Here is a 25811-nt window from a genome sequence, read left to right on the forward strand (position 1 = left end):
GAAGGAACACAAATGTACCCGAAATATAAAGTGTGCTCGGTAAACAAAGTTTGCCTGAAAACACTTGTAATTTCAAAGAAATCATAAACACACATATCACAGAGCATGCTCGGAATGAAATTAAACACATAAACATTTAAGTGTGCTATAGTCTAAAATTTCATAGAGCTTGCTCGAAAATCCTAAGTTAGCACTAAGCTTGCTAGGATAAACACATTCAATCATCAGGTATGCCCTTGCTCGATGGAACTTATCATTATCAAACCATACCCGAAAATGACAAACTTAAACAGTAACATCTAAGCGTGCCCGGAAAGATTAACATGTCTTTCCTAACAACATATTCACTCAAAGATTACTCGGTGTACTCACTTACGTTCACAAAGTTTTCTTGGAAACACAATCAGCATATAATATGCATAGCTTACTCGAAACTAGCATATAACATGCATAGCTTGCTCGAAACAAGAATTTCTTGTTAAAAGATAGCTATTTCAACACATAATCATCTCAAGACTTCAAGCTTACTCGGGAAAGTGAGTTCAACAGTGTACTCTACCCGAAAAGTGTAAACACTTCAAAGTATGCTCGAAAATCATAAAGTTAGTCAGTAATGACTAAGCTTACTCGGAAAGGTTGAAAACTGTCAAACCTTACCCGAAACAACATATTCACACATAGACAACTGTTTTGTACTCGAAAAGGTTAAACCTTACCCGAAAATACATATCCAAATAGTTTGTGCTCGAGAAGGTTATAAATCATCAAACCTTACTCGAACTTACATATTCAGACATAATCAACTGCTTTGTACTCGGAAAGGTTAAACCTTACCCGAAAATACATATTCAAACAGTTTGTGCTCGAGAAGGTTATTAATCATCAAACCTTACTCGAACTTTCATATTCAGCCTATTTTAGGCAAAATGCAACACTTTTTGACTTAAACCATTTTTCAAAGACATTTCTGAGTTATGTATCATTTCAGAACATAGTTTAAGAGCAAATGGTGCATAAAGAGATCAAATTTCAGTTATACTTCACTTCAAAACAATTTCTTTTATAAACTGAAAAGATCTCAGGAATGGGATCATATTGACTAATTAGCTTTCTCAATACTTCACTCTCAGCATTATTATGACAACTTAGATAGGTTAACAACAGGTATATACTTAGCATGATTTTCATCTCTTTGGTGATATGATTAAGGTTCAATTAAAGCATAATGCATTAATGGTCAACACTGTGCTCTGATGCCTCATATCTCTTCTCAAAGCTTATTTGGCTTTCCCCAGATCACCCCAATTTAACTCCAACCTCCTGTATTTGGTCAAAAATAGTTTTTGTATGACAGAACTTATTGTATGTTTGGACTTTTGATATTCAAACATGTATAGAGGTTGAACATTGGACTTACAGTTAGCAACATGCCTTTCATTCAAGATGAGACAGATTTTGTCAACATCTTTGTAGTTCTTGTTGTAACCCTCTTGTTTGATAAAATATTTAAAACATTTATCAACGTCGTATTACCTTAGCCCACGATTCTTTGTGCAAACTCAACCCTTTTTACCCACGGTGTTTTTCTCTTCAATGCATGTTTCTAATAAACATTTTATTTGCTCATTCGACCAATGTTGTTTCTCTACCATTTTTATGATCAACTAACAAGAAACAACAATTCTATTAAAACAACAATTCACGAACCTAAACTTTCTACAAACTTTATTCAACAACAACTAATAACAATATTCAACAAACCTAAACTTTCTACAAACTAATAACAATCTAACAAAACTAACAAAAACCTTTAACAATTTACAAAACTACAAACTTTATTCAACAACAACTAATAACAATATTCAACAAACCTAAACTTTCTACAAACTAATAACAATTAACAAAACACTACAAACTTTATTCAACAACAAAGTATTAAAAATATTTAACAAACCTAAACTTTCTACAAACTAATAACAATCTAACAAAATTAACAAAAACCTTTAACAATTAACAAAACACTACAAACTTTATTCAACAACAACTAATAACAATATTCAACAAACCTAAACTTTCTACAAACTAATAACAATCTAACAAAACTAACAAAAACCTTTAACAATTTACAAAACTACAAACTTTATTCAACAACAACTAATAACAATATTCAACAAACCTAAACTTTCTACAAACTAATAACAATTAACAAAACACTACAAACTTTATTCAACAACAAAGTATTAAAAATATTTAACAAACCTAAACTTTCTACAAACTAATAACAATCTAACAAAATTAACAAAAACCTTTAACAATTAACAAAACACTACAAACTTTATTCAACAACAACTAATAACAATATTCAACAAACCTAAACTTTCTACAAACTAATAACAATCTAACAAAACTAACAAAAACCTTTAACAATTTACAAAACTACAAACTTTATTCAACAACAACTAATAACAATATTCAACAAACCTAAACTTTCTACAAACTAATAACAATCTAACAAAACTAACAAAAACCTTTAACAATTTACAAAACTACAAACTTTATTCAACAACTAATAACAATATTCAACAAACCTAAACTTTCTACAAACTAATAAAAATCTAACAAAACACTACAAACTTTATTCAACAACAAAGTATTAAAAATATTTAACAAACCTAAACTTTCTACAAACTAATCAAAATCTTACAAAATTAACAAAAAACTAACAAAATCTAACAATCTAAAACTTTAACAATCTAACAAAATCCAACAAAACTAACAACAAGCTAACAAAATGTAGCAATCTAAACTTTAACAATCTAACACACTTATAAAATTAAAAGAATAGGTAATTAGATTATAGCAATGGTGGTGGTGGTGGAGGAGTATTAAACCTGGACAAAGAGAAAAGAGGCCGGCAGTGAGCGGGGAGCGGGGCTGGTGCAGCCGGAGCAGCGGCGGCGGCGTGGTGAGTGGAGCGGCGGCGGTGTGGAGGTAGCCGGCGGGTTGCGGCCGGCGGTGTGGAGGTAGCCGGCGTGGTGAGTGGAGCGGCCGGCGGCAGTGGAGAGGAGTTAGGAGGAGGAGTGGAGTTAGGGTTAGGAGGAGGATGATGATCGATGAAATAAAAATGGGTAGAAGAGGTCAGAAGTAATAATACCAACACTTTTGGGAGAAGAGGGCGCGCAGACGTTTTTTAATGAAACGTCTTCGGAAAAAACAAACAAGCTGCAGAGCCCAAGCTCTGTGCGCCCTCTTCTCAGTGCAGACAAAAGAGGTGGAGAAGTGCTTTTGAGGAAAAACAAACAACACCTAAGGTGCTGTTTGTTTTTCAGAGGTAAAATGTCAGAAGACTGCGAAACCACATCTGCCAACATCTGTAGCAGAAGAGGTGGACCAAAACTCTGCAGTCTGCAACATGAAGACTGTTTGTTTTTTAACATCTGCAGACTGCTAAAATAAGCTGAAATTTAAATAAACTGAAATATAAATAAAAAAGATCTTCAACATCCAAATTTAAATAATAGTCAACAACACTGAAATAATATTCATAATACCACAAACATTTTTTAAATCATTTATTCCGTATTTTGCATTAACTGCTCAGCAATTTCATCTCTTAACTGAGTCATATATTCCCGATCTGATGCAGTGCCAAGTGCTTCAACCTCGTCTTCATCAGCATCAATTTGCCCACGACTATTTCCAATCGACACATTGGGTTGATCGTATTGTGTAAACAACTCATCGTCCAAACCTTGTTTCCTAATAAAATTATGTAGCGCGAAACATACAACGGTAACGTTCCTTTGTGTTTCCAATAGAAATGGTGCCATCCTCTTCAATATAGGGAATCTTGCTTTCAAGACACCAAAAGCACGCTCAATGACGTTTCGAAGTTTTGCATGTGCATGATTAATTTTTTCTTTATTGGTTAACGCACGTCTCCGACGAAAATCTCCAAGCCAATACCTCACATTACGATATGGAGCCATAAATCCTCATATGTGTGCATACGCGGCGTCACAAAGATAGTATTTCTCTGTAAATATTTTCAATTAATTACAATATTAAACTAACATAGAAATAATTAATAAACAATAAAAATACCTGATGGTGGAAATGGGAATGGCGCGTGTGGATCTAATAATGCCTCTGATAATATTCTAGAATCATGTGCTACCCCTTCCTATCCAGCCACAAGAAAAGTAAAAATCATGTTAAAATCACAAATTGCTAATACGTTTTGATAACAATCACCCTTTCCCCTTCCTCTATATAAATCTTGTTGCCTAGTAGGAACAACAGCATGTATCAAGGTCCCATCAAGTGCACCAACCGCTCCTTTAAAAATCTTTTGTAGCCTCTTGTTATGTCCCGGAATGTTTGGATTCGGATTGAAAGAAGTTGGTACTATCATATCTTTGGCGAAAAGCATCATTTTATCCAACACTTCATGAAAGAATTTATGAATTGTTTGCTTTGAGTGTTGAAATCTACGCTTGATAACCACGTAACGTTGGTTATGGCCAATTATCATAAAAAACATAGCCATCTTTTCCTCAACCGAAACATGTTTACTATCCTTTAACGAATAATTTGTTCTAAAATGTGCACATAGTCGAACAAATGATTCACGGGACATGCGTAACAATTCAATGCATTGTTTGGGATTTCCTTGCAATAACTCTAACGTGTATTTATGTCCCGTCATTGCCGAATCATTGTCTCGTTTTCGTTTCAAACCCCTCTTCCAAAAAAAGCGGATATACAAGTACATAACAACTACCAGAAGTATTTTCTCATCATTATTTATTATGAACCTGTTAATAAAACATAAACAACCATGTCACATAGCTATAACAAAGCAACCATTATCATAAAGCATAAACAACCATGTCACATAGCCATAACAAAACAACCATTATCATAAAGCATAAACAACCATGTCACATAGCCATAAATAACATACAATGTGTTAAACTTAACCAAAAAGCATAGAATGTTTTCAACATAACTAAAAAAACATACACCAAAAACAAATAATGTTTTCAACAAAACAAAAACTACTTCAAAAGTCCTAAATTTTTAGCCGTCATCTCGATCCACCCTTTTAACACGACGGGAACATTTGGCAATGCCATCCACGCCTCTCTCATGTCCGTGGACATTCCAAAAATATGAAAAGCAACCAAATATAGAGGGTCCGTCGGCTCTAACCCAACCAAACTTAACTTCTCAGAACACTCAACAACTGTTGTAACTACCGGGCGTTTTTTTTCAGGTTTTTCCCTAGTCAAATGTCGCAAAGAATTTTTCATGTCAAGTGCTAAATCCTCAAAAGTAGGCTCAGGAGTTTAGGTTGAATAAAGTTTTGGGGGTAGGCTCGGGAGTAGGCTCGGGAGTAGGCTCAGGAGTAGGCTCAAAAGTAGGCTCGGTAGTAGGCCCGGTAGTAGGACTAGTGCAGGCATCATCTTCTGTGTTGTCCATAATCATCAGTTGTTGGACCGATTGGAGCCGATGACAAGAGGATGATCCAACCACTGATGTTTGGGTTGAGGTCCACTTGCGATTCCCTGTGGCAATATTCTCATCAAACAGTTGTGCATGAAGTTCCGGAAATGCTAATGGAGTTGTTTTTAAGGATGCCGCTTTCGAATGCCCCTAAAAAAATAATGGTAGATGTTAAAAAATAAACTAGGGGTGGACTTTAAGGTAGAGGTAGATGTTAAAAAATAAAAATATATGAACATACCTTCTTAAAGTCTTCCCATTCCTCTTTCGTTAAGGTAAAGGTATTTGTTTGAGGGTTGTAGATGTTGCCGGTTTTGTTTTTCAAATACAACCATCCTATGTATTTGGCTTTAAGATTATCATAGGCGTTTTTGACTTGTTTTTGACTCAAATCCAATCCAAACTTTTCCTTAAGAACCCGTATTACCTTAGCCCACGATTCTTTGTGCAAACTCAACCCTTTTTTACCCACGGTGTTTTTCTCTTCAATGCATGTTTCTAATTAACATTTTATTTGCTCATTCGACCAATGTTGTTTCTCTACCATTTTTATGATCAACTTACAAGAAACAACAATTCTATTAAAACAACAATTCATCGAACCTAAACTTTCTACAAACTTTATTCAACAACAACTAATAACAATATTCAACAAACCTAAACTTTCTACAAACTAATAACAATCTAACAAAACTAACAAAAACCTTTAACAATTTACAAAACTACAAACTTTATTCAACAACAACTAATAACAATATTCAACAAACCTAAACTTACTACAAACTAATAACAATTAACAAAACACTACAAACTTTATTCAACAACAAAGTATTAAAAATATTTAACAAACCTAAACTTTCTACAAACTAATAACAATCTAACAAAATTAACAAAAACCTTTAACAATTAACAAAACACTACAAACTTTATTCAACAACAACTAATAACAATATTCAACAAACCTAAACTTTCTACAAACTAATAACAATCTAACAAAACTAACAAAAACCTTTAACAATTTACAAAACTACAAACTTTATTCAACAATAACTAATAACAATATTCAACAAACCTAAACTTTCTACAAACTAATAACAATCTAACAAAACTAACAAAAACCTTTAACAATTTACAAAACTACAAACTTTATTCAACAACAACTAATAACAATATTCAACAAACCTAAACTTTCTACAAACTAATAACAATCTAACAAAACACTACAAACTTTATTCAACAACAAAGTATTAAAAATATTTAACAAACCTAAACTTTCTACAAACTAATCAAAATCTAACAAAATTAACAAAAAACTAACAAAATCTAACAATCTAAAACTTTAACAATCTAACAAAATCCAACAAAACTAACAACAAGCTAACAAAATGTAGCAATCTAAACTTTAACAATCTAACACGCTTATAAAATTAAAAGAATAGGTAATTAGATTATAGCAATGGTGGTGGTGGTGGAGGAGTATTAAACCTGGACAAAGAGAAAAGAGGCCGGCGGTGAGCGGGGAGCGGGGCTGGTGCAGGCGGAGCAGCGGCAGCGGCGCTGGTGCAGACGGAGCAGCGGCGGCGGCGTGGTGAGTGGAGCGGCCGGCGGCAGTGGAGAGGAGTTAGGAGGAGGAGTGGAGTTAGGGTTAGGAGGAGGATGATGATCGATGAAATAAAAATGGGTAGAAGAGGTCAGAAGTAATAATACCAACTCTTTTGGGAGAAGAGGGCGCGCAGACGTTTTTTAATGAAACGTCTTCGGAAAAAACAAACAAGCTGCAGAGCCCAAGCTCTGTGCGCCCTCTTCTCAGTGCAGACAAAAGAGGTGGAGAAGTGCTTTTGAGGAAAAACAAACAACACAGTATTAATGAGTATACACTTGATGATACGTTACGTAATTTATCGTGATGGGCCTTGTCAACTCAACATTACCACTGAGACCACCAATTGCACCGAGACCACCCAATATGAACACATGTGAAACGAAATTTTATATTTAACATCGCAAGGATATTTTATGTGATGTCGCGTCCTCCCCCCCCCCCCCCAACACCCCCACCCTCTCTCTCTCTCTCTCTCTCTCTCTCTCTCTCTCTCTCTCTACACACACACACTAGTATTTAGAACATGCGCTTATGTGACGGGGCCATGAAACCGAACAATTTATTGAAGTAAAAACCTTGAACCATGCACGTGTATTGCGACATGTTACGATTTGGAAAAATGTGTGGATTGGGTCTAAGTTTTTGCTATAAATATCTCGTGGGCCGGGCTGGGCCGGATACAATTTAACTTATTTTAGGTGTTGCAAATTAAAATTTGTAGTTGAACTGAGAATGTATTCTAATGCTTACAATTAATTTGCTAATTGTGACTAATTTGAAATTAGATATGATTAATTAATTTTCAGCCTTGTGCCCAAAACATATATGATTGTGTTTCACGAAATTTATTATCTATATATGTGCACACTGAATCAGCCAAATACCTAAATTGTGTATACTACTTGGAGCGTATTTCGGGTCGAAGGGGTGTTTTCTAAGATGTCTAAGAAGAGATATGAACCATTAGATCTAGGGTGTTAAGGGTTGAGACTAAATCTAGTTAAAAAGCATGGTTTGTTTTATTTTAAGCATAATATGTTTTATTTTAGGTCTATCTACACATACTTCTAAAAAACATTAACTTCTTATTTTAATCATACACGGAATTTATAATTCGGTTTGTTATAACGTGACAAGAAATTAATTAATAGGCTGTTCTGGCATTGTATTTCATTTTCTTTTGGTCCACTAATTATCCCTATTTTCTACCAAACAATTACGATATTATTTAGCTATTTTATATTTTACTATAAAAATGTCTAAACTGACTATTATAAACATATTATCATGTCCGTGTTTGGTAAAATTACAATCAAAATACGACAAATTTGTTGGGTTTCAACGGTAGTTCGGAACGAAAACGGTCAAATAATTTCAAACCCGTTTTAGTTATAATTTTCGTTTAATAGTTATTAATCAATATTAATAATCATAGATATAAAACCGAACTATAAAACGCAGCGGAAAGTTAAACGATTAAACGAACCAAAAACCGAAACCCAAAACCTGGATCCGATTACAACTTTTAAACGAGTACGATTTAAACAATAATAAACAACCATAGTCTAGTTTGTCGATATACCTCGGTTATCGAAACCGGGAAGACACCGAAGGCTAACGAGATGAACTAGACGAACGACACTATCAACAGCCTCCAAAATTCCAACAGCAGATGGGCGGCGGCTCACGGCGGCGGCGGACTTCTCCGGCGACGACGGGAAACGGCGGTGGTGGGTGGATTCCGACGTACAACAGCAGACCAATGGTATTAGCTGCAATATGTAGCAGCAGAAGCGACGGAACGGCAGACAACGAACAGGGTTGCCGGAAATTATAGGTCACCGGAAAAACGGATCCGTCGGAGAATCGAGCTACGGGTTAGCGGTAGCGAGCAGCAACACCAATAGATATGGGGTTGGTGGTTCCGGTGGCTTAGGTGTGGTGGCTGTGGAGGAAAGGCGGTGGCCGGAGTCCGTTGGGCGGAAAACGGCGCCGGAATCCTTTAATGGAGGCTAGGGTTTTGTTTCTTTTAAGGTTATCTCATAATAATAATATCTTATAGTATATATAGTATTATTAGTAGGGTTTAATCAAGTTAAACCAATTGGGCTTGAGCCCAAATAACAAAACAAAGCCTTGTCCATCATCCTGTCCATCTAAATAATTGTGTCGGGCCTAATTAACATTTAAATAGGCCTTTATCTCGTCACCCCCGGTGTAACTCAGTTCGGGTCATATTCGGGTCGGTCGCGTTGACTTGACTCGAACCGACCATTAAATCCAACAGTCTCCCACTTGGACGGATTTGGGTCAAGTATCACAACGCTGACAGCCAGAGGCGTTCTAGCTACACATAGCAGTCCCCAACCGAATATGACATTTTAAATCCATAACCAAAGTATCTTGGAATACCTTATTGCAAGATAATGAATTTATAGTAATCGTTGTCATCTATCCTTTCTGTATAAGACATTAATTGAACAATGAGACATGGATCAAATCAATCTCATATGGCGTTCGATTATTGTAATTCTCGGTATAGAGTCAAAGTGGTCCAATCAAACACACAGTTAGTTTGGGTGAGGCCTCACACTTTACCAGTTTGAATCAACGAGGGCGCCAATATGTCTAACTGTTACATTTTAATGTAAGAGTACAGAATCCCATCTTGACTACATACAACTCCCACTGAACTCCATAACGTTCCCAACCAATGCCTTTATGGCTGGCAGTTACGCATCAGCGGTTGACATGATCAAAGAATATTCCTCGGTAAACGAATATGTATCTCTGGTCTAAGGATACTAAATGAGCATACTATTATCAAAACATCTTATGATCAAGATCCATGAAGATGATTTGATGCGAGTTACATCCAACGTCATTCATAATGAGGTCTGTGAGTTTGGAAGTCAACTACTTGAGTCCAAAGTCAGAATAGTCTTAATTCAGAATCGCTCCCACGAGTATGATTGACTACCGATAATTTAGAATACAATATTCACAGATTAAACGTATTAAAATGAACACATTTGTATTATTCAACGTTTGCATTTAACCATTAAATCAAAAGTGAACAGAGAAGTACAACTGATCAAACGTCCATACATCCAAATACTAAATCAAAATAAATCACTAGCAAGTCTAAGCCCGATAACATCTATATGCTGATCATGCTTGTCCTGAGTTATCGGCTTAGTGAACGGGTCAGCTAGATTTTGATCTGTGTCTACTTTGCTTATCACGATGTCACCTCGTTCCAATATTTTCCGAATAAGATGGAACTTCCTTAGAATATGCTTAGTTCTGTGATGAGACCTTGGCTCTTTGGCTTGAGCAATAGCACCTGTGTTATCACAGAATATCTCGATTGGTTTGTGAATACTCAGAACCACATAGAGATCGGTAATGAACTTCTTCATCCAAGCAGCCTCTTTAGCAGCATCTGATGCAGCTATATATTCGGATTCGGTGGTAGAATCCGACACTACACTCTGCTTGGAGCTCTTCCAATAAATAGCTCCTCCATTGAGAGTGAAAACGAAACCCGACTGTGAGCGAGAATCATCTCGGTCAGTCTGGAAGCTAGCATCAGTGTAACACTTTACAGTGAGCTCTTCTTCCACTCCCCCAAACACCAAGAACATGTCTTTGGTCCTATTCAAGTACCTAAGAATGTTCTTTACATCAGTCCAATGGGCAATGTCAGGACTCTGTTGAAAACGACTGGTCATGCTCAAGGCATACGAGACGTCAGGTCTAGTACACAACATAGCATACATGATAGAACCAACCGCAGAAGCATATGGAATTGCTTGCATACGTTCAGATTCAATGTCCATTGCCGGAGATTGCGATTTGCTCAACACGGTCCCCTTAGTCATTGGAACTGCTCCTTTATTGGAGTTTTCCATTGAGAAGCGTGCCATTACTTTGTCTATGTAAGTACTTTGACTTAGCCCTAGAATCCGCTTAGATCTATCTCTATAGATCTTTATTCCCAGAATATATGCGGCTTCTCCAAGATCTTTCATTGCAAAACAAGATTCCAACCATTGCTTAACTTCCTTAAGCATAGGAATGTTGTTTCCAATGATCAGTATGTCATCCACATACAAGATGAGGAATGATATAGTGCTCCCACTAGCCTTTCTGTAAACACAAGGTTCATCTTCATTTTTGACAAAACCAAACTCTTTGATTTTCTCATCAAAGTGAAGATTCCAGCTTCGAGATGCCTGCTTAAGCCCATAAATGGACTTGTTCAATTTGCAAACCCTATTAGGATATTTTGGATCGACAAAACCTTCAGGCTGAACCATATAGACATCTTCAGAAAGATGTCCATTAAGGAAAGCGGTTTTAACATCCATTTGCCATATCTCATAGTCATAATATGCAGCAATGGCAAGCAATATCCTAACAGATTTGGTCATAGCAACGGGCGAAAAAGTTTCATCATAGTCAACACCTTGAGTTTGAGTGAAACCTTTCGCGACTAGTCGTGCCTTGTAGGTTTGCACATTTCCATGCATGACGGTTTTCTTCTTGAAAATCCATTTGCTCCCTACTGCTCGACAATCGGGGGGTAGCTCAACCAAGTTCCAAACTTGGTTATCATGCATGTATTACATCTCGGCGTTCATGGCATCTTGCCATTTCTTGGATTCCGGATCCAAGATAGCAGATTTGTAGTTAGTAGGCTCGTCCCCAGACTCGGCTACTAATAAGACTTCGGGACCATCTAGATGACATAAGTATCTAGAATTTGGTACGAGAGTCCTACTACTTCTGTGAACGCTTGTGTTCACGTCTGATGTATCAGCAACAACAACTTGTTGATCAGACTCTCCAACTTCCTCAGTGGTTGGTTGTGGATCTTGAATTTCTTCAAGATCGACAATGTTATCTCCAGTTCCTCGATTGAGAAATTTCTTCTCAAGGAAGTGGCATTTCCTCCTGACATAAATCTTATTTGTATCAGGATGAAAGAAGTAATAACCGCTTTTATAATAGTATCCGACGAAAATAACTTTTTCGCCGCGGGGATCAAGTTTGTCATCAGACTCACTCGTGATATAAGCATCACATCCCCATACTCTAAGATAAGACAATTTGGGCTTCTTTCCCTTATGCCATATCACATATGGTGTTTTGTCTATCTTCTTAGTTGGAGCTAGATTGACAATGCGGGCGGCGGTCATAAGGGCGTATCCCCAAAAGGAGTGAGGCAAGTTAGTTCTACACATCATCGATCGAACCATGTTTAGCAAAGTTCGATTCCTCCTCTCGCTCACGCCATTAAGTTGGGGTGTGCCAGGTGGAGTGAGCTGTGAAACAATTCTATGCTCCTTTAGATGAGTGATGAACTCTGAGCTGAGATACTCTCCACCTCGATCTGATCGAAGTATCTTAATGGTTTTACCAAGTTGTTTTTCCACTTCGCATTGAAACTCTTTGAACTTTTCAAAAGTTTCGTGCTTGTGTTTCATAAGATACACATAAGCGTATCGACTATAATCGTCGATAAAAGAAACGAAGTATCTTTCATGGTTTCTAGTCATGGTTCTAAAAGGTCCACATACATCAGTATGTATGAGTCCTAACAGATCACTTGCTCATTCACTTTTATTAGTGAAGGAGTCTTTGGCGAGTTTGCCAGCTAAGCAAGATTCACAATCGTCAAAAGAGTCCGGTCCTGTGGATTCAATAATCCTTTCGGATTGGAGTCTTTTAACTCTTGCCTTGCTTATGTGGCCAAGTCGGCAATGCCATAGAAAAGTATCATTGATGCTAGTCTTGATACGTTTTGAAAGATGATATACGTTATTGTCAGGTTGAACATCAATCTCATAAATACCATTTCGAGTTTAGCCTCAAAATAAAAGATATCATTTAAGTAAGCAGAAATAGCCATGCCATTAAGAACATACTTAAATCCTTGTTCAAATAACAACGAAACTGAAATGATGTTTCTGGTCAAGCCAGGAGCATACAAACAATTATTTAAAGGAAAAACTAGGCCAGATGGACAAGTAAAATGAAATACTCCAGTTGCTAGAACTGGTACTCTCTTCCCATCTCCAATGATGAGTTCCATGCTGCCTTTATTCAGTTTCCTTCACTTCTCAGGCTCCTGCAAGACATTAACGATGTGGTAACCACATCCGGTATCAAATACCCATGTGTTGCTAGAGACAGTGAAAAGTTCAATAACGTATATGGAAATACCTCCAGAAGAGCCTTCACCATTGGCTCTCTTCTTCTTGATCTCAGCAAGGTATTCGGGGCAGTTTCTCATCCAGTGCCCCATTTGGTTGCATTTGTAGCACTTGCGCTCCTCAAAGGGCGACGGCTTTTTCTTTGCAACTCCATTGTTAGTGTTGGTGGCAACCTTGGCAGCAACAGTAACTTTCTTCTTGCCTTTTCCCTTAAAACCCCGATTCTTTGGTTTTGGCTTCTTGACACCAGCAGATCGAATCATCAGAACTTGATTGGTCTCATAAGGAATGTTCATCTCAGCCGTCTTGAGCATGTTATGAAGCTCCGACACTGTCTTCACCCAACCATTCATGTTGAAATTCATTACGAACTGGTCGTATGAGTTGGGGAGAGAGTTGAGGATGAAATCAGATGCCATTTCATCAGGCATGGGATAATCAAGTTTCTTGAGCTGATCGATGTGCCCCTTCATCTTAAGAACATGCGCACTGACGGGAGACCCTTCTGCCATCTTGAAACTTATGAGTTGTTTCATGGTGTCGAAACGTTCTTGACGGGCTTGTTTCTGGAACATGCCCTTGAGTTGCTCAAGCATCTCATAGGCACCAAAGTCTTCCAAGCCTTTAGCAAGCTCAGAAGTCATGGTGGCTAGCATAATACAGGAGACCTCAGCCGAGTCATCCTTATGCTTGTCAAGAACTTTTCGTGCAGCGGCTGTGTTGTTTTCAGGCTCGGTTGGAACAGGTCCATCGAGAACATACAGGCGCTTTGCCATGGTGAGAACAAGTCTTAAGTTGCGGTGCCATTCGATGAAGTTGGTACCATTCAGTTTATCCTTCTCAAGGATAGTCTTAAGGGCGTAGGATGAGATTTCGTTTGACGACATCTGATTAATTAAGCAAAAGTAAATTTAATTAGTATTTTCGACGTTGTAGTCCTATAATTAATGACCCAATAACATTAATTAATTAGGAGTATGAGAATCTGGCTTCCAGTTATTAAAGGCAGCTGTAGCACACAACAATAATAAGTGGTTAGGCAGACTGACAACGATTGCCAATTGTGAATAGAGCACAACTCTCGGTTACGAGGCCTATAGAGACAACGATTGTCTGTATAGATACGTTTAGCCTCATCTTTGCCCACTTTAAGTCTCTAGACAGCTTTAGCACGTAACAAGCGAGTAAAGTAATAGTTGTCCTAGTACCGTGACGTGTGAAAGGGTCGGATGTGTCAACGAAGCGCTTTCACCTTGATGGGATAGGCTAGAAAACAAGTGCGGTGCTATAGCTCCAAACACTCGAAATTTCGCAATATGCCTCAAGTGTGACTTGTAGTAGGATTGGCATAAACTATTGGTTTTAAATTGAGATTAATTTTAAAATTACCAAATAGAGTAAAAGTCAAATTTTACTGTATTTATTATCGGGACGAATTGATGAACCCTTTCATCTCTCAGGACACTTAGTTTTAAATAACCTATTAAAAACTAAGTTTGTCGCGATATAACTAACCAATTTTAAGTTAATAGAAAATCTATTAAGTTATTAGTTTTGGAAATCAAAACGTTTTCAATTTGCAAAACTTAATTGATTAATAAAATGTTTATTTTTCAAATTTATTTGGTATTAGATCGGTGATATTATAATCCTATTATAATCAATCTAAGCAATCACAATAGCAAACAATAATAATATGTAAATCCTTATGGCCAAAAGGTGATCGGTCTCGCTAGAGCCAATTAGGGAGACCGATCGGGTCAAGGGGTTGACAACACAAAACAACCACAAGGATGGACTTCTTCGTGCATCCCGTCATCTTGCCCGAACTCCCACTAACTCCAAGAAATCCTTGAGCTCGTCCTCGGTTATCTTCGCGTCTTCTTAATTACAAATTTATAAACTAACAATTATATGCCCTATTACAAATTTGAACCATCTTTATGGCCAAAAGAAAACCGAAAATAAATAATAACCGTTTACAACTTTTGAACCAACCATATGGCCAAAACAAGCTCAAAAACCAAACACAACCAAACAAACACATAGGTCGGGACCGGATTTACATATTTAAAATAAACGAATTTCGGGTCGTTTTGACTTGGTCAAATAAAATAAACAAAAATTTGACCAACTCAAAATCACCCAAAAATAAAACTAGATCTATAAACGATTTAAAGTTTAAGATGTAGATCCGGTTTTAAACGAACCGGCATCGACTCGTACGTTGTAACCGCGGCTCTGATACCACCGTTGGGTTTCAACGGTGGTTCGGAACGAAAACGGTCAAATAATTTCAAACCCGTTTTAGTTAAATTTTCGTTTAATAGTTATTAATCAATATTAATAATCATAGATATAAAAACGAACTATAAAACGCAGCGGAAAGTTAAACGATTAAACGAACCAAAAACCGAAACCCAAAACCCGGATCCGATTACAACTTTTAAACAAGTACGATTTAAACAATAATAAACAACCATAGTTTAGTTTGTCGATATACCTCGGTTATCGAAACCGAGAAGACACCGAAGGCTAACGAGATGAACTAGATGAACGACACTATCAACAGCCTCCAAAATTCCAACAGCAGCGGCGGCGGCTCACGGCGGCGGCGGACTTCTCCGGCGACGATGGGAAAGGGTGGCGGTGGGTGGATTCCGACGTACAACAGCAGACCAATGGTATTAGCTGCAATATGTAGCAGCAGAAGCGACGGAACGGCAGACAACGAACAGGGTTGCCAGAAATTATAGGTCATCGGAAAAACGGATCCGCCGGAAAATCGAGCTACGGGTTAGCGGTAGCGAGCAGCAACACCAATAGATATGGGGTTGGTGGTTCCGGTGGCTTAGGTGTGGTGGCTGTGGAGGAAAGGCGGTGGCCGGAGTTCCGGTGGCCAGAAAACGGCGCCGGAATCCTTAAATGGAGGCTAGGGTTTTGTTTCTTTTAAGGTTATCTCATAATAATAATATCTTATAGTATATATAGTATTATTAGTAGGGTTTAATCAAGTTAAACCAATTGGGCTTGAGCCCAAATAACAAAACAAAGCCTTGTCCATCATCCTGTCCATCTAAATAATTGTGCCGGGCCTAATTAACATTTAAATAGGCCTTTATCTCGTCACCCCCGGTGTAACTCAGTCCGGGTCATATTCGGGTCGGTCGCGTTGACTTGACCCGAACCGACCATTAAATCCAACAAAATATTCCAACTAGACTTGTAAATTTAATTGATTTCAAGAACATATTAATAGTGGCACTGAATGAATCCCTTACACCTGTTCACTTCAAAACAGTTTAAATATTAAACCTTATGCATATAAATTATTGTTTATTACTTCATTATCAGTTTTTTTAAGTATTACTTTGTCCTCTTGATCATTTAAAAATAGCAACAAATTATATTCGAAAATATATGCGCAAGACAATGACTCAATTCATTTAAGTGCATGATGAAGTCAGTCAAGTCACACTTATATTAATTCAATGTTTTTGGTTATGTTGTTATATTAGAGATTCTTATGGGATACATTTGAGCATCTTAAGTTGAAATGATAATTCAATGGACATGGAAAAAAAAGAACTTTTTTTGTTACCTTTTTGAATTATCCGAATCAGATTTCGAGAATATATAACATCATCAAAAAATACTTTAGTTTGAAAGTGATTCACGAGAGACACCTGTAAATCCAAGACACTACGTAACTTACATGAAATTAAGTAATTAACACTCAATTAATCTCTTAAAGAAACCATTCCAAATATGTATAATAATCAACTAATTACTATACGATGGGCGGCATCAACGTAATAATGATAGATTAAGACACTGATGGGACATGCATGACCAACAGTACCATGCATATAATTTGTTCAATTCACAGACCAGACCAGACCAGTCAATCACATCCATACACTTGTAAACAGATGATACGTACATCAATTTGTTGCCGTCTTGTGGTTAGTGACAGCAGTTATATCATCCACCACCAATATTAATTCGTTAAACACCAACTAGGGGCCCCTTGTATATAATCATATGTTGTTTAGAGTTGGAGTTGCTTGCCATATACTTCATTTCTCATATTAGATCGTTAGGTACGTTTGTTGTGTTCTATATTGGGTACTTTAAAAAGAAGCCCAACTTAATTATACATACATACATTAATACAAGTACATGATATTTTATTAGATATTTTCTTCACACTTATAAATATTTGGTCCTCCCTTAATTTGTTTAGATATATATATGGTGCTAGTGGGCATTGCGACTAAGGTTTACGAGGCGATGGGAATGCAAAAATGGATTAAATCTGATTCCGAATCCATGTCCAAAGCTCGACGTGATCATGCGGATGAAAACTATATTTCTTGGCTGGTATGTTAATTTCAGTATTATTATATATATATATATATTTATCTTATGGTTTAGCAAGTACCTGATGTTATATCTTAAATTGATAGAAAGAACATCCTTCTGCTATAAGCTCCTTCCAACAGATGATTAATGCGTCAAAGGGAAAACAGATAGTTGTTTTCTTGGATTATGATGGCACGTTATCACCCATCGTATGTGATCCTGACCGTGCCTACATGTCTGATCAGGTACTTTGATTAATTAAACTGGTTTCCATTCAAAAACACATATTTATATTTATGTTAATTTGATGTATATATTAATGGTTTGTGCTATATGAACCAGATGCGTGCAGCTGTTCGGGATGTTTCTAAGCACTTTCCGACAGCTATTATCAGCGGCAGGAGTCGTGAAAAGGTTTATAGCTTTGTAAAGTTAAGAGAAGTGTACTATTCTGGGAGTCATGGGATGGATACCATGGGACCAGCCCAAATAAACAACTCATATGATGAAAAATATCATCATAAAACCATTGATGAAGAGGTAACTTAATATTTTATTTACCATGAATTAAAGTGCACAGAATCCTTTAATCTTACTTTCGATGGCTCAGGGAAACGAGTTAGTCGTCTTCCAACCGGCTAAAGAATTTCTACCGGCGACTAAAAAGGTGCGTACATATGTATGGCTAGCACAAATTCACAAAACATCATTGTTGTCCTGTTTCATAGAAATGAAGTGACAAATAATAAATTTGATTGACAGATGTTGGTTGAAATAACGGAGAGGACGAAAAACATCCGAGGAGTGGTGATTGAGGATAACAGATTTTGTCTTTCTGTCCATTATCGTCACGTTAAAGACGAGGAATATGAGAGAGTAGAAGAGGAAGTGGAGTCGATGCTTGTAAATTATCCGGAGTTTCACATGACGAGTGGCAAAAAGGTGTTGGAAATCCGACCTTCCATCGACTGGAACAAAGGTCACTCCCTTGAGTATTTACTCCATAACTTCGGGTTTGATAACGTCTTGCCTATATATATCGGAGATGATAGAACCGACGAGGATGCTTTCAAGGTATACATATGTTTTTTTCAATGAATTATATAAACCGATGCATGGTTTGAAGAAATAAGAATGTATGTTATTTCAGGCTTTAAGGGAAAGGGGCGAAGGATACCCGATTTTAGTTTCATCTAAACCGAGGAAGACAATGGCCTTCCACTCGCTTCACGATCCATCTGAAGTACTCTCTTTCTTGATTCGCTTAGGTAGATGGGGTTCTAACAACGTACATTGATCGCGTCCATCCAAGGCCAATGATATTTCCATCGTGTATATATATAGTTATGAAGGTGAAAGAGTCATAAGCGTGAAGGACGTTTTATTTAAAAGCCATGCTTCTCGCTAGGAATAGGTGTATAGTTATGTTGATGTAAGCGTTTTTAATGCCATCATGCAACAAAAATCCTGACTAAAAACATATATAGAAACAAAGTCTACATGTATGAGAAATTGGCAAAGGCAATGTTGGTGATATGGTAAGAATAAGAGTTGCAACATCTTTGAATGAATAATTGGTTTTTGTATACAAACACTGTACATAGTCCTCCCTAATTAAAAATCACAATAAATACCTGTTTCTATTATTATGCCAATACAAGTTCACCTTCATCTTGTTGAAGTACTTCATCAGATATAACTCCTTGCCCTTGTTCAAGAATTCGCTTTATTTCTTCTGCATTCAGTGTCTCGTATTCCAGCAGTGCGTTTGCCAAAGTGTGCAACGACTTCTCATGCTAAAAAAAAAAAACCACATTTTTAGAATAAGATTATTATTATATCTATGTAACGGCTAGAAGTAACAAAACTGATCAAAATAGGGACCATAGATGATGCACAAACCTTTTTTAGTAACGATTTCACACGTTCGTAAGCGTCTTTTAGAAGTTTGACGACCTGTAAAACCATGAAAAGTTCAGTAAAAGAAAAAAAATGATGTTTAACCAAAAGCGTTAGGTTATTTGAAACATACTTCTGCATCAATACGCGACTGCATCTCAGACCCTGGTCTCTCTTTTATATGAACCGGACCAATAACATCACTCATACCACAAGATGACACCTTTCAGACGGTAAAATATGCATACATAATAAGCATAACATGAACAAAATAAATAAATAAATAAGGAAAAAAAATTGGAATTTACACGAGATGAGTGAAATACCATATATTGAGCAAGTTCTGTAGCAGACTGAAGATCACTACTAGCACCAGTAGTAATATGGTCACGGCCAAAGATAAGCTCTTCTGCAACCCGTCCACCCATGCAAACATCAAGACGTGCCAATAATTGCTTTTTGCTTATGGATGTCTCATCATTTGACGGGAGCTGAGTCACCATTCCCAAAGCGGACCCACGGGGCATGATTGTTGCCTTATGAATCGGATGTGCGCCATCCGTATTCAAGGCAACTATTGCATGACCACTCTCGTGATAAGCAGTCAGCTGTAAATATAATAACCCACTGTGTCATAATTAGAACATTAAAACCAAAAGTTAAAACAACATTAAAGAAAGAAAAATAAGGTACCTTTTTTGAATCTTCGGATAAGAACATAGTTTTGCGTTCTGTACCCATAATTATTCTGTCCTTTGCAAACTCCAATTGTGATGCGTTTAGTTTCTCGGCACCTTCAACAGCAGCCTTTATGGCAGCAACATTGACCAGATTTGCCAAGTCTATTCAAAGTTTTAAAAGAGTTAAGATTTTAAATTACAAACGAATCAAGCATAAAAATTTTTGATGGTGAGTAGCATTGTGATTCAATTTGTTATAATGTAGAAACTAGAAACGTACCTGCCCCATTGAACCCTGGCGTACCACGTGCAATTGCCTTCACATCAACATCATCAGCAAGTGGTTTATCCTGTAAATACAAATCCAGAATCTCTTGACGACCCTTCACGTCTGGATTTTGAACAACAATCTGAAAACAATATCCATCATGTTAGCAAAAAAGAAAACGTACATATATTATAACAAAAGCTTTTATTATAGAGTGTTAGCATACTTACATGCCTATCAAATCTACCAGGTCTTGTTAAAGCTGGATCAAGAATATCAGGCAGATTTGTTGCAGCCATCAGAATTATGCCCTGAATAAAAAAACAATTTTATAACATAGAAGAATAGGATAAAGCATATAAAGAAAATATACCGAGGTTGTTGTACGTACCTCATTTTGTTCAAACCCGTCCATTTCCACAAGCAGTTGATGCAGTGTTTTCTTTGTGTGGCCTTCCCACTGTTTACGAGTTGATCCAACGGCATCTATTTCATCAATAAAAATGATGCAAGGAGCCTGAAATAGTGTGAACAAAAACCAATATTCAGTAACAATTAAAACATTTAAAGCAAGCGTCCTGAAGTAGAATTAGATTCGAAAAAGGAGTAAAGGACGAACCTTTTTCTTTGCTGCTTGAAACAAGGATCTCACCCTCCGAGCACCAACTCCAACAAACCTAACATAGGCAAAGAAACATAAATATTCAGCAACTAGCATTTAACCGTCTGTAAAAAATAAATTACTGTTTTATCATTTGAGTAAACTGCGGTTTTCGTCCCTGTGTTTTTTCCAAATCTGCGGTTTTAGTCCAATAGTTTCAAATTTGCGATTTTCGTCCTTGTGGTTTCATTTCACTTGCAATTAAACCAAATTCATTAACCCCGTTAAGTCTGGTCGTTAAACTCATCAGCGTGCCCTTCATGTGAGGGGCAGTTTTGTTTATGTTTTTATCCAAATACACCCCAGCCCCTAACGTGAGGGGCTTGCGAACTAGGACTGGGGTTTATTTGGGGAGAAAAATGACAAAACTGCCCCTCACGTGAAGGGCACGCTGATGAGTTTAACGACCAGACTTAACGGGGTTAATGAATTCGGGTTTAATTGCAAGTGAAATGAAACCACAGGGACGAAAATCACAAATTTGAAACTATTGGACTAAAACTGCAGATTTGGACAAACCACCGGGACGAAAACCGCAGTTTACTCTTATCATTTTAATACAAGTGCTCATGAAATTTGTTATGTTGGAGTTCATATTCCAAACTCCCAAATATACAAATCATGCCAAATACTACACAACAAAAAAAATACTTACATTTCCTCAAACTCGGAACCTGCTCTGTAGAAAAAAGGAACTCCAGCTTCTCCAGCAATTGCCTTCAAAAATATTCTAACAATCAGAATTTACAACTTGTGAAAAGTAACTACTATATGATCAAAGTGGATCCTTAACAAACACTGCAAAAACGAACATCATGTAAAAACATACCTTGGCAAGTAGAGTTTTTCCTGTTCCAGGTGCCCCAGTCAAAAGTATCCCCTGCAAAATGATCCAGTAGAAGGCTTCTTATCACTAACATACATCAACAAGAGACATATTTTAAAAGCAAAACAACTTTTAACAAAAATATCAAGTTTATATTGTATGTATACAAACCTTTGGTAACTTTCCCCCAAGCCGAGTAAACTTCCCGGGATTCTTTAGGTACTCCACAACTTCCTCAAGCTCTTGTTTGGCATCATCACAACCTTTAACATCCTTAAATGTTTTTACGTTCTGCACAAAATCATTTCGTAATACAGAGGTTACACATTTGTTAGCTTTATAGATGCAAAAAAAAAAAAAAAAAAAAACCGTACTACTAGAAAGCATGAAACACAATATAACTGAAGAGATAGATATACCTTCTCAGGTGATATTTCTTTGTGTGATTCTTTTGGGGAGTAAGAAGAACTCGAACCAACACCAGAAGCTCCTATACCACCTAAACCTCCAACATACTTTTGAAGTGCAGCGGCACCCATTACCCTGATGAAGGGAAAAACATCTTTACTTCAACAATAATCCAACAGAAAATGAAACAAACAAGCATGCAAAATGTTGTTACCAAGTGTATAGGTGGCAAAAACGAGCAGACTTAGTAATGGATCAAAAAGGTCCAGACCAAAAAAGGTATATATTGAAGACTACTTAAAACAGGTGGGATTGACCCGACAACAGTTTTTTGTCCCATCATTGATAATTAGTATAGCAACTATGAATACAACCTTTTATAAAATCAATGGTCCATTTTTCTTCAGGGAAAGTTGTATGTAACATTTATGAATACTTTTGTCAAAAATCATTTCAACATGATTATATTATTTTTTAGCTAATTTTCAAAGTCTACCCGTTTGACCATCTATATCTATAACCTCTCTCAGAATCTATTCATTATCTTGAAACACTAAGCAAAACCATAAAAAAGGCACAAATAATTGAGGAGAAACTCATACCACATTAAGCCAATAGCAACAGTGAATAAGATCGTTGAGATAAGCTCCTGCGCAAAACGTGATGATCTATTTGACGCTTTAGGATCAACCTACAAACAAGAAGCCCTAAAGTCAAACAGTCATCCCCCTTTATGCAAAGAAAAACAAGGAAAGCGGTCCTGCAGAAACGGGCCCAAATTTATAAACAAATGAAATCTCACCATCATTACATGCAATGGCTGCCTCTCAGATATGCCAGGATTTAAAAAGGACTCGTCTAAATTTCCTGATGCCCGTTGCTTCAGCTCTTGCAACTGAAAATAGATTGTAAAGCACATATTATTGTGGGCCACTTATAATATCTTAATATCATTATAACGGAATGCTTTACAAAAAAAATTACTTACTAGAGCAGGAAGACCGGAAGGCTTTCCAGATTGCTCATCAGGAAGATAATCAGCAATGGCATTAGTGGCTACCAAAGCTCGAATATATTCTGCAACTCCTCTACTGTCTACTGCATACTGCCTTTGCTCAAAACGTCTTATAACAGACTCCGGGCTGAAAATAAAATTAATGATGATGATGATGATGATAATAGTTATAATAATAATAATAATAATATACCTTCTTTTATGACTATATATTTAGACATAAATAAAAGCATTCAAAAGTCAAAAGGCGTCATCAACAGTAAAAGAAAATTTGTTGATGTAAAACACCAAGAGCACATTAATTTCTGAAAAACTGGACTAACTTTTAAAAGATTATCCTTCAGTAACATTAAAAGATGATCGAATAATAAAACATTATACAAAATCTATTTGCTTTATTCAGTTTAGCAGCCTAATGTGCCTTCAAGGAAAGTAAAAAATGATCATATCAACATGAGTGTTTGAGCAAAAGTGATTACAATTATGCTTTTCTGGTTCTTAGTAATCAGTTTCAAACAGTAGACAAATTCACCTAACATATCATGATCTTTATATCATTCCCAAAAACAGCAATCAGCAAATATTCAAGTCAATGAATTTATTCTAAAAAATAAAAAAAATAAAAATTTAATTTTTTTTGAACTTGATCCATCACCTGTGTTTATTAAGCTCAACCAACAAAGCAGTCTGTTTGGCAGCATCTTTAGGATTCAAGTCAGCTTCAGAAAGCAAGATCTCTAACCTCTTCTCTTGGCGCCAAAAGGGCCACCAACTAAACCCATTGGATAAAAACAAGAGCTTTATTCTCTGGAATCCAGCTTTCAACCTTGCAAAGAATCCCATAAAAAACACAAGCAATGGAAAGTTGGCATTTTTCTTTTGATTGTCAGCTTCAATTTCGTTATTCAACGCATCCTCCTCGGAATCTTGAACAAGATTATTAGAAGAATCAAGATTATTTTTGTCCAATGCGAAGAAAGGCCGGTGCTTTATGCGATAATAATAATTAAAACTTAAACTTGTTGAAGAAGAAGAAAGCCCAGAATTGAAATTGAAAGAACGAATATGTAGGGTTCTTGGGCGATTGAGTAGAGTGGATGTAATTGGGGCTTTACAGATGAGAAAGGCTTGAAGAGCAGACATATTAATTAATTAATAATTACGGTTTATTATTATTATTATTATTAGGTATCGGAGGTGATGAGTTTGCCTTGCCGGACGGAAATTAAATGAAATGAAATGAAAGTGAGCCACACGACACAAGTTAGCCGAAACAAAACCTTATCTTCTCCGATGATATGATTGAAGAAGAACTTGGCGCTCACTTCTCTTGTCTTGTCTTCTGTCTGATTTTTTATTTATCCTCACTCTTGTTATCTTTTTTTCAATTTATATATTTTCCGATAGATTCATTATTTGGAAACGAATACGTGTTCACAAATTTACCTCAATACCATCGACTCACAACTAGGGCTATAATCAGATGATGAGACCTTGTCTGTGTTTGTCTGTAAAGCTTTTGTCAGACAAACAGACGGTTCATGTACCCTCTAATGAATGAAAATTCGTGTTTGTGTATGTCCATTAAGGCATTGAGTTTGTCCGTGTCCGTTCGTTAATATTGTAAACAGACGCTAACGGGCCCTAATGGACAAACGAACAAGCGGATATTAACATACACTAATGAAAAAACAAACACAATAAGACACTAATGAGCATTAATGGATTAACATACTTAAACAACTCTAATGAAAAAACAAACATAAATGATTACATATTAGTTTCAAAATGTATAATTATTACCAGACGCTCACGAACACTACAAAACTTACGCAGTCTATGTCCGTGTTCGTCCATTAAGTTTAACGAACGGGAATTTTTTGTTCATGTCTGGTTCGTTTACAACCCTATTCACAACTAGAGAGTATAGATGCACAAACTTGTTTAAAACTCAAAGCCGGTTTGGGTTGAAAGTTGAAACCGGTTCGGTTCGGTAAAGAAAAGTCAAAACCGATTAATGATCGGTTTTGGTTCAGGTTGATACCAGTTTCTTGACCTGGTACGATCAGTTTTGGTTCAGGTTTTGATCAGTCCGGTTCGGGTTGTGACCATTTTTTGCCCGAACTTGGTCGGTTTCGGTACGATTAACCGTTTTTGTGGAGAAAATTACAAATCGGTTCCGAACCTGCGGTTTCAATCGGTTCCAAACCGGTTTCTACATAATCGGTTTTTCAAATCAGTTCAGCTTTGGTTCAATTTTTCACTCGCTTCGGTTAACCAGTTTTTTGCTCACCTCTACTCACAGCCTCTTGACCAGTTGCATTCAAACCGTGTGTTGCACTAAGGGTGTGACAAAA

General features: G+C 36.8%; 3 protein-coding genes across 3 annotated transcripts; 1 reads left to right on the forward strand and 2 right to left on the reverse strand.

The window, feature by feature from the left end:
• Positions 1-3995: 3995 nt before the first annotated feature.
• Positions 3996-5153, reverse strand: LOC143566217 (uncharacterized). Its single transcript, XM_077052969.1, has 5 exons — positions 5065-5153; positions 4898-5011; positions 4238-4817; positions 4105-4183; positions 3996-4036 (listed from the first exon to the last, which is right to left on the reverse strand). Exons 1-5 carry the CDS (start codon positions 5151-5153, stop codon positions 3996-3998), a joined length of 903 nt encoding a protein of 300 aa, XP_076909084.1.
• A 12433-nt stretch (positions 5154-17586) lies between these two features.
• Positions 17587-19032, forward strand: LOC143566207 (putative trehalose-phosphate phosphatase G). Its single transcript, XM_077052961.1, has 6 exons — positions 17587-17715; positions 17802-17942; positions 18040-18237; positions 18308-18364; positions 18460-18771; positions 18848-19032. The coding sequence occupies exons 1-6, from the start codon at positions 17587-17589 to the stop codon at positions 18992-18994; spliced, it is 984 nt and encodes a 327-aa protein (XP_076909076.1). The 3' UTR covers positions 18995-19032.
• Positions 19033-19204: 172 nt separating this feature from the next.
• LOC143566229 (ATP-dependent zinc metalloprotease FTSH 11, chloroplastic/mitochondrial-like) lies at positions 19205-24789 on the reverse strand. Its single transcript, XM_077052979.1, has 17 exons — positions 24110-24789; positions 23428-23581; positions 23242-23334; positions 23042-23130; positions 22451-22574; positions 22203-22322; positions 22035-22085; positions 21861-21922; positions 21164-21221; positions 20936-21061; positions 20775-20855; positions 20557-20686; positions 20290-20438; positions 19923-20204; positions 19730-19819; positions 19600-19653; positions 19205-19493 (listed from the first exon to the last, which is right to left on the reverse strand). Exons 1-17 carry the CDS (start codon positions 24595-24597, stop codon positions 19344-19346), a joined length of 2301 nt encoding a protein of 766 aa, XP_076909094.1. The 5' UTR covers positions 24598-24789; the 3' UTR covers positions 19205-19343.
• Between the last annotated feature and the right edge of the window lie 1022 nt (positions 24790-25811).

Source organism: Bidens hawaiensis, unplaced genomic scaffold (assembly GCF_021521415.1).
Source record: "Bidens hawaiensis isolate Kalapana, Puna unplaced genomic scaffold, B.hawaiensis_p1.1 tig00022752_1, whole genome shotgun sequence".
NCBI classification, from domain to species: domain Eukaryota; kingdom Viridiplantae; phylum Streptophyta; class Magnoliopsida; order Asterales; family Asteraceae; genus Bidens; species Bidens hawaiensis.

What these genes read in the sequence shown, in the direction of transcription:
- LOC143566217 (XM_077052969.1), bottom strand. Translation starts at nt 5,153, where the DNA reads ATGAGAGAGGCGTGGATGGCATTGCCAAATGTTCCCGTCGTGTTAAAA. An exon ending in AAAAATTTAGGACTTTTGAA is followed by an intron (nt 5,012 to 5,064) that starts GTAGTTTTTGTT and finishes ATGTTTTTTTAG; the next exon opens with TTATGTTGAAAACATTCTAT. An exon ending in AGGGTGATTGTTATCAAAAC is followed by an intron (nt 4,184 to 4,237) that starts GTATTAGCAATT and finishes GTGGCTGGATAG; the next exon opens with GAAGGGGTAGCACATGATTC.
- LOC143566207 (XM_077052961.1), top strand. Translation starts at nt 17,587, where the DNA reads ATGGTGCTAGTGGGCATTGCGACTAAGGTTTACGAGGCGATGGGAATG. An exon ending in GTGCCTACATGTCTGATCAG is followed by an intron (nt 17,943 to 18,039) that starts GTACTTTGATTA and finishes TATATGAACCAG; the next exon opens with ATGCGTGCAGCTGTTCGGGA. An exon ending in ATAAAACCATTGATGAAGAG is followed by an intron (nt 18,238 to 18,307) that starts GTAACTTAATAT and finishes TCGATGGCTCAG; the next exon opens with GGAAACGAGTTAGTCGTCTT.
- LOC143566229 (XM_077052979.1), bottom strand. Translation starts at nt 24,597, where the DNA reads ATGTCTGCTCTTCAAGCCTTTCTCATCTGTAAAGCCCCAATTACATCC. An exon ending in CTTCCGGTCTTCCTGCTCTA is followed by an intron (nt 23,335 to 23,427) that starts GTAAGTAATTTT and finishes ATCTATTTTCAG; the next exon opens with TTGCAAGAGCTGAAGCAACG. An exon ending in TTGGGGGAAAGTTACCAAAG is followed by an intron (nt 22,086 to 22,202) that starts GTTTGTATACAT and finishes ATCATTTTGCAG; the next exon opens with GGGATACTTTTGACTGGGGC.